Source organism: Pithys albifrons, chromosome 8, assembly GCF_047495875.1.
Source record: "Pithys albifrons albifrons isolate INPA30051 chromosome 8, PitAlb_v1, whole genome shotgun sequence".
Taxonomy (NCBI): domain Eukaryota; kingdom Metazoa; phylum Chordata; class Aves; order Passeriformes; family Thamnophilidae; genus Pithys; species Pithys albifrons.
The window spans coordinates 29,543,825-29,558,989 of record NC_092465.1 but is presented as its reverse complement, the minus strand read 5'-3'; the positions used below and the strand labels follow the sequence as shown (position 1 = coordinate 29,558,989).

General features: G+C 45.7%; 1 protein-coding gene across 4 annotated transcripts in view; it reads right to left on the bottom strand.

Moving 5' to 3' along the window:
* Nucleotides 1-8,561, bottom strand: part of ANKRD44 (ankyrin repeat domain 44) — a 135,624-nt gene extending 127,063 nt beyond the window's left edge. For 2 of the 4 annotated variants that reach the window (XM_071562990.1, XM_071562993.1), the window contains exon 1: nucleotides 7,976-8,069. In XM_071562990.1, the coding sequence (XP_071419091.1) occupies nucleotides 7,976-8,047 (72 nt within the window). In that variant the 5' untranslated portion in view covers nucleotides 8,048-8,069. Of the gene's footprint in view, nucleotides 1-7,975; nucleotides 8,071-8,419 lie in introns of those variants that run through there. The other 2 variants (XM_071562992.1, XM_071562991.1) reach the window with 2 other exon arrangements.
* Between the last annotated feature and the right edge of the window lie 6,604 nt (nucleotides 8,562-15,165).

Sequence of the window (15,165 nt, the reverse complement as noted above, 5' to 3'; positions counted from 1 at the left end):
TGCATATAAAAGCTTATTAATGTTCATACTCATTTCCTTTCCCAGAAATAATGTGACCATATTTAGACTGTGAAAGCTCATGCACCTACCTAATGGTGCAGCTGACTGCTGTTTTCTCCTCAGCTGTTACACTGCAAATAGCAATGCTTGATTTTTACATTTTCACTATTAATTTCTTTCAATTACATGCTCTTTACTGCTGGTAATACTTTGTCTACAGAGACATAAAGTTAGAGATATGCAATTAAGTAAGTACCAAACAGCTATTTTTGCTAAAGCTTTAGCTTAGACAGAAGACATTTGTTTAAGCAACAAGTCTGTAAGATCACAAAGGCTGCAAGATGGTCACCTAATGAGATCACAAAATATGCCAGAATAAAAATACTAATGCTTAAACAGCAAATTATTCATCACTGGTGATTATTTGCAGATTTTCCATGTCATTAAGAATATCAACACATGGCCCTTGAAGCAATCCTGCACATCCATAATTCAATAGCACAAGGGCTTTTCATAAGAAACCAACTCCTTTATGGAAAAAAGCCAAGGCCTTAGCTCAGTAAATAGATGCCATCAGGTACAGCAGTTAAGACTGTAAGCAGCAGTCAACCATCCTGGTTTTGCCTGTTCCTCACAGAGATTCAGTAGCAGCTGGGAGGAGGAAGTGGGGCTTTGCCAGGGCACTCTCCCCAAGTACCTTTCTAAAACAAAAGAGCAACCCTTTACAAATAACTCCAGCACAAAAATGCACGTCTGTATATAAAAACCAGCTCGTAGCACCAACAGCAAACATCAAGCAGACAAGTCTGTAGGCTGGCACTGCATGGCAGAAACGTATTAAACAGCCTCCATTTTTGATTGTACATCTGCAGCCAGGAAAGATTTTTCTTTCCCCAAAAGCAAAACACATGCAAATGTCTGTCATCAAAAAGCACACGCTTTTTCAGAATGTCACAATTACCTACCCACAACTAAATGCTGTAATTTGTTGACCAGCTTCTTGCAAAGTTCAAGAATGACCTCAACCCCTTGGTTAAAACTGCAAAATAATTTCTCCCCTTTAAGTGGAATTTCGTGGTGCGTTGACTCCCACCCATCACCGGGGAAGGGCTCCAGCAACACGCTGCTACATGTTTCAAGTGCAGGAAGAAAATAAAGCTGAAGCCACAGACAGCAGCTGTGGGAACTTTCCAGCCCAAGCTCTCCAGCTAACAAAAAGTTACAAGTTTAAATATGTAAACTGCCAAAAAAGAAAAAAAAAGGCACTACATGGTTAAAAAGCAGAGGTGTTCTGTCAGCAAGTTTAGCTCACCTGTATGTTCTGCAACATACGCAGGGAGCATGTTGAAGCAGGACATTGAAGAAAAGCAGGAATAAAAAACAGAAGAAATGTCAATGTTATCAGAATATATTTTGAAGCATTTGCCAAATAGGCTTGTACCTCGCTCCTGTAGGCATCTGATGACACTAGAACCTGTATTAGTACCACTGAAAGAAAAAAAATTCTGGATAACAGAGATTAAAAAGACGCCTAAAAACATAGTATGTTGAAGCATGAGTTATTTGGTATAACTATTACCCAAGCCTGCAGACAGCCTGAAACAGTAGCTCCTAAAGAGTAAGCTGCTCCCTTCTCAAGCAAACACCTGTTGATGGGGGGACAGCTTTAGGAAGAGAAGGCACTTGGCCTGGCTCCTCTGGGGGAACACACTGTAAAGCACCAGGAAGCCCTTCCCATCACAAACACATCCAGAGTCTCAGCCTTTCTAGCAACAAACAAGCAGGATCAGCTACACCCAGACATCCAGAAACAAGCCTTAAAAATCTTCTCTGCTTGCTTTTAGGGATTTGTCCCCAAGATGAGCGTGTGACCGACAGCACTGCACGGTGCTGTGGCAGAGAAGCACTGCTTGGCACTGTGCCCCAGGACAGCTGCAGCACATGCAGAGTTCAGCAACCTGCAAGCTCCGGCCTGGGCAGTTTTATTCCCAGGTCACAGAAAACATTTGTCCACTCTCGAGCAAGGATCCAGACAAAAACACCACCAAGCCAATACACAAGTGCCCAAGCCAGGAGGAACATTTATTTCTTGACTAAATGTAGTCATGACAACCACATCTTCATTTAAGAGATGAGCAGAAAGAGGTCATGGGGCACTTGTCATGCAGGGATATAATACCACACCTCAGGTGCATACAGGAGGGTAAATTTTGCTGAATGCCATCTGTAATTCAAGAAAACTAACACCCTGACATGACAGGCACACACCCCTTCAAAGCAGCCAGGCATCCAGGCACAACCACTGCCAAACCTTTACAGCAATACCACACAGCAAACTGCAGGAGGATTTCCCTGCCAAAGAAACATCTATGATAGACTTGAGCAAACTACACCAGCTCCAGAAACTCTGCTTATTAAAGTGTTTCTTATCTACCCTGAAACATGTTTCAAAATCATCAGGAAGTGAAACATTGCAGAAGCCGTGACAGAAGAAAACAAACAAACAAAAAAAAGCAAAGCAGCTTCCTTTTCAAGTCTCTTTCTTGCTCCCTTTGGTGACCCACAGCTTTCCCTGCCACCTCCTCTGAACAGGACCATCCCTGGGGGCATTCAAAAGACAGGTAGCTACATAGTTTAGTGGTGGACTCGGCAATGTTGGACTCTATTATCTTAAAGGTCTTTCCCAATCCAAACAATTCAGTGACTCTCTGTGTCAGAGCTCAGGTGCCATCTATATCAGATGGCAGTAACCACCATTCCTATAGGTCTGAACAAATACAGGAATGCTTGTACATCCCATTTTTTCCAGAGTTTTTGTTATAAAACGCATGGAGCCACATCTCTCAGTAGGTATGGCATGCCTAGGAACACCATGGCTCCAGAAAGCCAGTGGCTGCCACAGTGGAGTTATTTTGGTCCAACCACATTTTCATTTCACATGAAATAATAGACACTCCTGTGGGTAAATTCCTCCTTCTTCCTTCCCCACAATTACCTTTGTTTTGTGGCTACCTGAGCATTTTGTACTGAAATAGATTATCTCTTTCTTGCCGTCAGTCCTTTCAAAACCACTTGGCAACATGCAAATTAATATACACACCTTTGTATTATCCAGCAATAATATGGGGAGGGGAAGAATCATGGGATCTCATGCCAAGCACAATTAACTCTCAGGCTGGCTGTGGCCACGGTGCACAGGTTCATTACTCCTATTTTATACACCAGATTCAGGGGCATTTTCTCAGATGCTTTTACTTGTCAGAGAGAAAGGATACACAGAAAGATGGTTTAATCAACTGAATTATTCTGAAATAAGACACACCATCACTTAGAGATGTAATTAGTTTTGTTAGGAGACTATTTGTTACTGTTGTATTCATTTGGGTTTTAAGTGTATTCAGACACAAGTCCAGCCTTTGCCCGGATCATTTTTATGATCTTTGACATCTGTTTAAAATTATTTAAACATCTGTTTAATGCTGTTTCTCTGTTACCAAAATAAAAAGGATCCTGATGGTCAGCAAAGAACTGTCAAACACAGGAAAACATTTGGGAAAGGGAGAGAAATGGTCCTTTCAGCTCTAGTCACACTGCATTACTCTCCGCAATCAAGGACAACAGGCAAAATACCAGGAGACAGGATGAGGTTTTGCAGTTAATAGCAGCCTAAGTACCCAGACTAACCATTTATCTGGGCTTCATTACCCTTACGCATGTAAATGTGTGCTTGTAAGTGCAGCCTAAAAATAATTCTGTTGTTTTGTACATGCAGGGCCTGGGCCGGTGACACTGAAGTCACACTTTGACCCTCCAGGTGCACTGGCTCAAGGCAAGATAGAGCCTGTGTCTGTCTCAAATTCACAGCAAGTCTCTCACCGAATCTGGCACTGCAGGCATCAAACCACTAAGCACTACATCTCTTAGAAGCAGCCACACAGGCTGCACTCCCAGATAACCCCATTTTGTTTTTCTTTATAGAAAACGTCCTCAGTGTCTTCCAAAGACAAAATGATACATTTCCCCTGTAAACATGCAGAACTACAACCAGCAACGAGGCAGGGGAGAGCTGGCATCAGCCTCTGACAGACATCAAGAAGCAGGACGTCCCCACGCACAAGCTGCTCCCACCATCACTGCCTCCTTGGCATGACGGACACCTTTGTGCCAAGGTGGTGAGGGCAACCTGGCCTGCACAGGCAGAGAGCTGGCACCCCAAATCAAACACAGCCATGCACAGAGTGGCTTTGGCTGGCTTTAAGCAGAAAGAAGAGGACGGAGTTAGCTACAGAAACAACCTACAGGCCTGTGGGCACTGCTGCCAATCCTGCAAGGACAGCCTCAGCTGGTAAGGCAAGACTCAAAATGAGATGGAGACACTGCAGAAACTTAGCTTTTGGGAAATTATTTTGGAAGAATCTAACTCAGAAATGTATATATAGAACTGGTTTAAGATATTTTACCCTTTTACAGAGCACTGGCAGGAGCAGTTGTCTGTTTGCTGCCCAGAACCATCAATGGAAAACCTGAAGATCAAAAGCACTCTAAGCAGGATTTCAACTAACAGGCTTTCTCTGGAAAAGTTTGCAAGTGGCAAACAGTTCTCAAGAAACCAAGTTACTTCATGCAAGTATGAAGAATAAGCTGTGCAAAGAACTGCAGGCAGCAAGCAGGGAGAGCAGCAGCAGGAAGCACTCTGCATCTGCTGATTACTCAGAGGATAAGAGAGGTGGGACCAGGTAACAACTGCTGCTCAAAAAGCAGCCACAAAAGTAAAAAACTAATCAATGCTTTCACCCTTTGAGAGCTTTGGCAAAGAGGAAAGGACACTCATGGAGAGGGGTAATGGCAACTGGAAGTACAGAAAGGAATGAAGGGCTGCAGTAAGGGCATCTCCTCAAATGGCACTGGAGGGGCACAGCAAGGGTGTCCATGCCCTGGCACATGCGCACAGCTAAACTCAAGCTGTGTCAGTGCAACTCATACCTGAAAGCCTCAGGCTGCTCACTTGTTGAAGCACTTGTCCTCTGCTCCTTCTGAACTCCAGATAATTGCAAAGGCTTTTACCACATACAACTGCACCCTCACATAATACAAAATAGTAATGCTTATCAAAATGAAAAAGGTACAACCAATGACTTGGATGGGGAACAACAGAGCAGTAACACATAGAATTTGAAAAAAAATGCTTTTTCAGTCCTTAAGCCAACTTGGATCCTTGCTGTAATCAACATTCACTGCAGAGGTGATTTAAAAAAAAAAGACTGCATAAATGTGTTAAGATTTAGAGCAAGTCTTGCAATATTTGTATATGACAACTGAAATATTTAGAACAGAATGTTTACAGGTGCACAGACACACTACTACACACAAAGATTACAATCCTAAGAATTAATTTAAGTTTTATGATTTGTCCTGGCTTATTTTCAGCTTAACATTTAGTCATTAAAAGTAACTAGCTGCAGTTACAGAAAAACAGTAAGGCCTGAAAGAAATTCATGTAGAAACAAAGGATGGTAGAAACACTTCCTGTGCTTAAATGACTTACAGGTTTCTGGTAGCCCAGCTGATGAACTAGCAATTACCATCACTGGAAGCAAATTCAAGCAATCTGCACTGATGTTAAATTCTTAAACCAAGTTCTCCTGCCTAAGGAGAGGATGCAGCCAAAAGCACTGATAATCTCTTTTAAGGATTAAGCATAGCAACACCTTAGCACTTTTCAGCTGTATCAAAAAAAGCAGTAATTAATATCTCTCCATCTTCAAAGCCTGTATGAGAAATGGTGTGATTAATTTCATCTGTCTGAATGCTTTGTGTCCTGTTAGATGCAGTGGTAAGAGAAGCCAAGAATGGAGGCAAGGAGGAAATGGGTTACTTGGGGAAACGCATGTTTAAACTCTCAGCATGGAGGTTCTCCAGTCATCTCCTACATGAAACTCTCATCACCAGTCAAGAAAGTAATGAATGCAGAAAAAAGCACATGCTACAGAAATCCAAATGACAGGCAGAGAGTTCTTGGTTGCAAAGTCAACCTTCCCCAAACATCACAACTGTGATCTGACCCAAACTTCACAGTCGGTGGGCAAACTCAGCCCACACTCACAGCTGCTGCAGGTGCATATGGTAAGCAGTGTCCTACATGCCAATTCTCACTGCAGGACCCCGCAAGCACGTGGACTGCTGTGGCCTCTGGTGCTTAAGGGAAAGGAAACGTTTTCCTGAATGGCTGCAAGTTATCGCTGTCACAGTTGCCTCAATCCTCAAGAGCAGGAAGAAATCCAGAAGAAGCCTGCTCCCACAACCCCAGTGAGTCTGAGCACACACAGGAGTTGTTACAGGAATGCAAATCTTCCCAGGCACAACGTTCTTCATCCCAGATTCACCTTAGTTTTGCCTGATCTATCTATAAATACATAGGGCTGCTGCTACTGTGCCTCTCTCTGCTAAGGGTGGGCCAGTCTGAGGACAGTACTCCTCAAGTCTAATGTGCATGACAAGTTCAGCTTGGCCTGATGCACAAATAGCTGCTGTGGCAGGTTGTACAGCACCAGTGCCTTGGACACTCTGCTCAGGCTGCATGCTGGAAAGGCTCTGCCAGCAACCACTCCAAGTACACAGAAACAGGCACACAAACGTCTGCTCTCTGTTTAAGAGGAAGCACCACAGCCAGCTTTGAATGTCTCCTCTCTCTCCTACAGAAGTGAAAGAAAAGGCTCTGCTGAAGAAACTGAAAGAAATAAAAACAGATCCAGTAGGATGAGTACAAGTAGACCAACACGGCACTTTGTAAACAACAGGAGATAGATATCTACCAAACAAAACTATTAGCCTTTCTTATGATGTCCCAGGCCAGCCTGATCACAAACAATGATGAGCATCAACCAATATGTTGAGTGTTCCCAAAGCAGGCACACTGCAGTGGCATTAATAGCAGGTCTAAGCAGCCTCATCTCTGAGCTTTGAGGGTTCTCAGAGAATAAGAGTGAAAACCATAAGACAACTGCAGATCATTTTTCTACAGCATTACACACTTCATCAAGATGTGATTCACTTGACTTAAATCTATTTTGACTTCTACTGCTGAATGAAAATCCTCGCTGCAAGATTTCAGCAAGGTTTAAAAAGGCTAAAGGCAGTAAATTCAAAGGCTTCGTTAAAGATGTAAAAGGCACTGAAATTGTATAATTTTGGTCCTTTGTAACATATGTATTTTTAATATTAACACTTGCTGGTTAGATTTGTAACATGCAATCCTACCTGAATCTCCTTGTTTATGAGACTCAGTCTGTGCACCATGGGGTAGTGAAGCCTCATGGTGTGAAACAGTTTGTTTGCCAGTCTTAAGCACCACATCTGAGGATGAGGCTATTCAAGGCACACCTCAGGAAACAGCCCATAAGTACTGCCTTCTGTTACACAAGAAAACACGTTATAGCCTGGTCCCACGGTGTTGCTTTTACTTTAGAAACAGCTTAACCATTTTCTCCTTTCAAAACTCTTCAATGTGTGGCTTTGTGCACGTAGATTTTTTTCGAAAAGCATAAATAGACTGCGAGTGAGACTTGTCATCTCGCAGTACGGGTATTTGGAGAGGGGCTGGCTGCAGGCAGTCCTGAACCCCGCAGGAAGGGTCTAAGGCTCACAGGACACCCACGCTGCAGATCACAGACACAGCAAGTTAAATTAAAAATAGCAGTTTAAAGGACGCAAAGTGTGTAACAGTTGGTAGAGTATGGGGATAAATTAGGATCCGGGAGCCATAATATCAATTCACTAAATATTTTAACTGCTTTTAACTACCAATGATCAGAAATACTTCAATACTGATTACAGCTGTCTGCCCATTGCTAAATTTAACACAATCTAAGGGTTTAATACTACGGGTCTTCCTAGCAGCCTGTGCACAACGGCGACAGCTAATCCGAAGGGGCATTTCCTAAGTTAAAAGGCGACAGGAAAAATAATTTGTACGCACGGCGATGAAGCGAGGGAGAAACCCAAACGAAGGATAAACAGAACCGAGAGGCCTTTCGAAACGAGCCGACATCCACGTCCATCCCTCCCCGCCGACGGGAGATGTCAGGGTTTCACCGGGGACCGCGGGGCGACAGCGCGGCGGGGACGGGCGAGCGGCCGGGATCGGGACGGGGACCGGGACCGGGATCGGGACCAGCTGCTGCCGCCGCCGCCCCGGCGAGCTGCGCCCTGCCCGGCCACGGGCCCCGGCCCGCCGCACACAGACAGCGCCCGCCGGGAGGCGAATAGCAGCGCACCGGCGGCGGGAGCCGGCACCGCACGGCGGCCCCAGCGAAGGACGGACCGCGGCCGCCCGCGGCTGCGGAGAAGGGCCGGCCCCGGCCGCGGGGGCTGCGGCGGAGGCTGAACCCGCACCCGCTCCCGCCCGCCCCGCGGCGCCCACCTGGTCGGCGAGCTTGAGCACCGCCATCCTCGGCCGCGGCTCTCGCGCACATGCAGCTCCCGCGGCGGGCGCGCCCCGCACCGGCGCTCCTGCTGCTGCTGCTGCTGCCGCGGCGGCTTCGGGGCGGGGGCGCGGCCGCCTCGCCTGGGCCGGCCCAGGAAGCAGCGGCGGGCGGGACCCGCGCTCGGCCGCGCCGCCACTGCCGCCTGCCGCCTTTGTTCGCGCCCGCCGCCGCTGCCGGAGCCGAGCCGAGCCGAGCCAGCGCCCCCGCGGGCACTGCGGGCGCCCCCGCCCCGCGGGGCAGTGCGGGGGGTGGCACCGCCGGACCGGGCGGGACCCGCTGCACGGACCCGCCCCGCGCCCCGGGTGGGGGTCCCCGCGCACCTGCCGCACGTGCGGGGCGCTGACACCCCGCGAGGCCGGGGACACGGGGCACCCTCCGCGGGGCCGGGGACACGGGGCACCCTCCGCGGGGCCGGGGACACGGGGCACCCCTCGCAGCCGCGGTACCCCCGTGCCCGCCCCGAGGCTTCACCGCAGAGGACCGAGCCCCTCAGGCCCGCTCCGGCTCCCGCCGCGCTGAGAGAAAGCAGCGAACCCGCTACCCCAAGCCCAGGGAGAAGGAGAAGCCGAGGCCTTAACCTTTCCCTTTTTCCATGTGTGCGTGCATATGCGTTTGTCAAATCCCATCAATCGCGCACAGCTGTTTGACAGGAGATTTCGGGGGGGGGGGGGAGGTGGGTGGTGGTACCTATTTTTGATTTACATATTTTTAATAGCTGTCTTGCAAGAATGTGGTAAGTCCTGAAAATCCAAGTCTTTTCATACTCTTGGTGTATGATTTCATTTTTCAAGGGCTAGCACACTAGATAAAAAGAAGTACAGTTTAACATGCAAGCAAACAAGTCACCCAGTCCCTGCCTCCTGCTGCAGAGGAAAATGAGCATCATCCACTGTTCCTGTTGAATTGACCTGTGGGAAACCTCAGTTCCACCCTCAGATCTGGCTGTCAGTGTGACCTGAGCACAAGAGCAACACTGCACAGCGAAGCATGGAAGGCACAGGGGGAGAAGAAAAAAAGGATGAAGGGGTAAATTTAAATTCTTTCTTACCCCTCAGAGTTGACAAGCTGAAACCATGAAGCATGTGATTTGATTAAAATCGTTGGCATAATGCACAGCAACAGGAGTTACAAACACACTGAATGTAATGAGGGTAATTACATTTTTTCCAAGGACATGTAACTGAAGAGCAAAGGACTAAAGATTCCCTCCCTCCCTCTTCTGTGTTGCACAAAGGCCAGGTATTTCCCAAGTTAGATTCTGCAGTAAGGAGCTCCCAAAGTCTGCAACACATCCAATATGACAGTGATTTATGACTTTTCAACCCTTAATTAAAGAATAGGATGATTTTAAGTAGTTAAAAAAAAAGGGAAGTGTCTTAAGATATGGAAGATAACCAATTCAAGTAGGAAACAGATGTTGGTTTCATGCTTCTGAGGCATCATTATAAATGGGGGTTGAAAATAACATACAGGTTACAACATGTTTTGACCCCAACTATTTTCAAGGGGTGTTAATGGGAAAATAATGTTACTATAAATCAGTCTTTTAAAGAAAAAAGAGGCAGCGGGAAAACCCGGTACCTGTTAAGAATGTATGAACTGTGCCAGGTTTTCTTTGTAGTATCTCCACCTCTTATGATCTGTGTCATGCCACAATACCTAGAAGCATTCTGCTTGCACCAGCAGATGTGCTCTGTGCCAACCCACACACCGAGAAGGGCGGTTGGCACCGTGTGCCAGGGACCACAGCCTTTCTGTGTCACATTGATTCAGACCAGGAATTCTGCTCTGACAGTCTGCTCCCAGGCTCTGCTGACACACACAGGGGTCAGAAGGAAGCAGAAGGGAGCTTCCAGCTGAGAGCAAGCAAAAAAAGGAAGAGGGAAAATAGAAGGAACCTTCAGCACTAGTAAGGAAAGGTCTGGTTTGTTGTTTTCCATTGTAAAGGCCTATTTCCAAGGACTTAGCATTCACCACAGCCTTTGGCCTTCTCCCTGCAGCTAAACTTGGTGGATATGTAAGGAAAATGATTTTTCAGATTTGTTCTGTGCTCCCCTAACTTTCCAAACTAAGAATGTGGCACAAATCCTTGTACCTTCTTTGGGACCTGTCAGGGAGCTAAGCCAATGGCATGCCATCTGAATGGAGATCTGCTGATGCAGTAGGAGCCCAGTTCCTTGGGAGTCAATAATTGGGATAGATACCAGCTAGTGTAAAATACTTTTGTCAAGTTTTTCTGTTCCCAACAAGCACAGCCTCGTGGTCCCCAGGGTCATGCAGGACAGCAGAAAGTGTCTGCATCCCATTTAATAGGACAGCACTCAGTTTAGAGAGGTCCTTACAATTTTATTTACACTATCTGTTTAAATTGTCATTTACATGAACTGCCAAGAGTAGTCATTACCCCACAGTAAAGGAGTCCAAGATTTCTCTGAACGTACAATGTCCTCCCCTCCTGTTCACAACACAGCACAAACTAATATATTCCAGGCTTCTTACTTAGTGTGCACAATCAATAATGACTTTTCTGAGCTATTAACAGCAGCTTAGCGCTGGCTGGTACATAACAGAAATTCTATAGCACATTTTCATGTGAAATGATGTCAGGTGCTCACCTGCCTTTTTGGGGCAAGAAGAGTCACAAATTCATTAGAAAACTTGTCAAGTAATGGTCATGCAACTCTCAAACCTCTAGCACTATGCTGACTTTCCATAACGAGCTATTAGCAAGTATCATCAAAACACCTGTGCAACATCCTTAATGAGAATACACTTGAGCTTCACAGATATTGTCATCTTGGATTAAAGCTGGGTTTGGAAAGCAAAAAGCCCTAGGACTACACTGGGCCTCTGTCAGGGAAGTGGAAAGGAACTCTCTAAGGGTGACTGGTGCGTTAGCTCCTTAATGATTTCCATCCAATCCTAAAAGGATTCTGTGCATCCAGTTGAACTCTTCTGTGAAACACAAGGTGCTACTACATATTTTTTAAAGCAAAATAGGAACATGAAAGACTGAACTTCAGTACTTAAGCAATTTCTGGCCAACAGCAAAGAAGAACAGAACAGCCCCAAATATTTTGTGGTTGCCCACTTAGATTTCTTTATCTTCTGGCCACAACACAATAAGCTTCTGTAGTATACTGGCCCAAATTCACAGGCCTCTGCCTTTTTTTAACCTTTTTATTTTGTCCCCAGCAAAACCAAATTTCCCCCAGTTCCATCTGAAACTAGACAGACATCATTTACTATTAGCAGTCATAAACACATGAGACACTTCCTCATGTAGATCTTGTGCCAGGAAGGACTCTTGGCATTCTTATACCCACTTGGGCTCAACAGAACTCCCAAGCACACTTAGATTTAAGCATGTTACTCCAAGAGAACTTCATCAGCATCATAAATGATCTGCCCTTGGTTAAGATCTCACATGTCACTTTCATGTGGGATAATAGTGCAAGTCTTGGCTTAAGTACTGAATTAGGACTTGAGAGACTCACTATAAATTCTGTCTCATGCCACGGTGTTCCTGCATGGTCCTTGTTCCTCACGGTGCTTGGCTTGCTGCTCATACAAGGACATTCTCCCACCTTGTGAGGTGTGCACTGACATGGCTGGGGAGGGATCTCAGGCAAAGGCCACCGGCTACTGCTCTGAGCATTACTTTGCCACCACAGACTCAGTCGTTCCATACTGCATCAGGAAAACTGTATTTGGAAGCTGCACCACATGAAAAGAAAGCAATCTCACTGACTAAATCAATTTCACAGAAACACAGAATATGCCAAGTTAGAAAGGACCCCAAGAATCATCAAGTCCAACTCTGAGTGGGGCACACGACCCACCAAGAGTCACATCATGTGCCTGAGAGTGTTGTTCCAATGCTTCTTCAACTCTGTCAGGCCTGGTGCTCTGACCACTGCCCTGGGGAGACTGTTCCGAGGCCCAACCACCCTCTGAGTGAAGAATCTTTCTTTAATATCCAACCTAAACTTGTACTTCCATGCTACAGAGAACTGGGACATGGGTGGGAAGCAAGTGAACAGCCCACACACAAGAGCAAGGTCAGGAGTTCTCCCCACACCACTGTTCCTCCTGCAGCAGTACCAATATGTTTGCAAATTATCTGCCCTTCTGCATCTCAGACAGACAGAACTCTGCATTAGTTTGGTGTTTCTGCAGCTTAACAGGATGTGGTCACGTTAAGGCAGCCAAAAGTCTGCACTGCCACCCTCCTCCTGCTCTGCCTGCACAGCTGAGCAGCAGCGGCAGGGGAGGGCTCAGCTCCACTTTGGGCTCCAAAGTCAGGTCTGCTGCTGTATTTAAGCAGGATGATCACTCACAGATGGAGGGTGCAATTGTTCCTAGACACGTGTTTGGCTCCTGCCTCATGAAGAAAGCTCAAGTAAATACAGTCAGCATATTCCTTAGCAGCCTTTATTTGCCACTGTTGAGCATGGATGACAGAACTGACGGGAAGATGTTATCTCTAACCATTTCAGGTACCTGGCATGGCTCTGCTTTCTACCTGTTGCCTGTTCTCTAACAGCAGCACGTGAACATCCTGCTGCTCACTCTTCCCTCTTACGGAGGGTGGGAGTCAGATTAGAGTGATGGATAAGGATCACTGAGAGACGGCAGTGGGGGAACAAGCACCAACACACGGAGCTGTGTGAATTTGAAACCGAAGGGCAAACTCCAACCACAGCAGGGGACTGGCAAGTAGAACACCAGAGATGGTAACTAGTAGTTGTTGTCACATCTCCCCCTCCTGCACTGCTCCAGCACACAGGGTGACTGAGCGGTGGCAGGGGGTGGACATCTCAGAAAATACTTCAAGCTGCCTGCCATTGCCCTCTTAATGTCTTCTCCCATCTGTTTTAGTATATTTTTGGACAAGATGAAATTTATTCTATTAATTTTTACAAAGGGTGATTCTTTTTAACTTATTAAGCTATTTTTCCTCCTATATCTACTTGCTTAATATTTACATTGGACATGGGGGCAGGGGAGTCAAACAAAGTTGAATCAATCCACTGATAAGGACAAAGAGGGGCAAGGAGGAGTCATTTGAAGCAGTTCCCACTACCCACACACAGATCTCCTCTCGTTTCAAATACTTGTAAATTATAATTCTGCAGCCATGTAGCCAAATGCGCAGAGAACCTTAGACATATGATACAACTGGAAACTCTGAATTTAAAGTTGGAATTATAATTGTTGCAGCCTTCTGCTGTGCTGACAAAAAAGGAATAAACACTCCTTCATATATTAAGGTGTTCTTACAGCTGGTCTTAGCCAGCACCTCTCTTGCAGACGTCCATGTAACTAGTACTATGTATTGAAAACAGGGGAGGAATTAAGGCAGGACTAAACTGGGTCAACTCCTTTCTGGTCTAGAAATGCATCTCAGCAAAGAGAAAGATTTCATTGCTAGTGGAAAGCACTAGTCTCACTTCAGTTCTTAAAGCAACGTGTTAGTGGCCCGTGTAACTGCATATCCAGCTCTGCAATCCCTGATAAGAGACTGCAACAGAATTTGCAGCAATTTGCCACACACTGCTCAAAGCCAGGTTAGTCAGTAGAAAGACAGGTTGATTTCCATGGGCTTTGCAATAGGACAGGACAAGGGGAAGAAAAAGCCTATGCTTTTTGCTGCCTTATATGACATAAAAAGCTCCAGAGAGATCTGTGTTATTTTTCTATTTGGGGGTTTTACTTTTCCCTCCTGTCCTTCTTCCTTGGAAAATACCAAGTTACATGTTCTAAGCTTTCCATCAGAAAAAAAATAACACACAAAATGCAAAAATGACCCAAAAACTCTAACACACAACAAAAAACCCCAACACATTAGACACTTCACACTAGGTAGCTGCTGGCTTGGATGTGGAGTCTGTATCAAAAGGGACACTCTACACCAATTCATGCTAAGGTACTGGGGAAAAAAGAGGAAAAAGAAATGAGGAAAAAAAAGAAGATGAGCAAAACCAGATTAGGAAAAGGAAAGTTCAGTATTTAAATTTTCTGTTCTCAGCCCTATGCCATTTATGGGTACGTAAAATATCTTAAATCTTCTGTGTCATTAATCTTCTGTGTCATTAATCACAGACCATGCTGAAAGTGATGTATGTCCAAATTCTTCCTAGAAGATAAATCAAACCAGCCATTACATACACTTCTGCTGTATTAACTCGTGGAAACAGCAGAGAACTGATATTCATGGTCACAGGGCACAGCCTAGAAGCTTTCTGCAGACTGGAGGGGGTGATGGGGCTCAGCTCCATGTGTGTACAAAAGGCAGAACACCAGCAGAACAGCCAGCACCGCTCTGAAAATAAGCAGAAACACCAAGCTCTTCGGGGCACAGGACCAGTGGGAGGGGCAGACTCAGAAAGAATTTGTTTTGCATTCAGAAACAAAACTATCTACACTCTCCTGCAAATTTAGAACAAGATAATGTGTCATAGCTGATTCACAGGAGTTTCTTGTTCTTCTATCAGAAAATAATTCTGCCAACTCCAAATTTCATCCTGCCACACATGCAAACTAAGAAAATAGTGTTTTGCTTTTAATGTTTCTAGTGCCTGGTCCAACTGCAGTTTGTATCCCAATCCTTGGCCAACTGTGTTAGCCACAACACAGGCTGAGGAGGACAAAGTTCCTCCTCTGAAGAGCCCAAACCTTT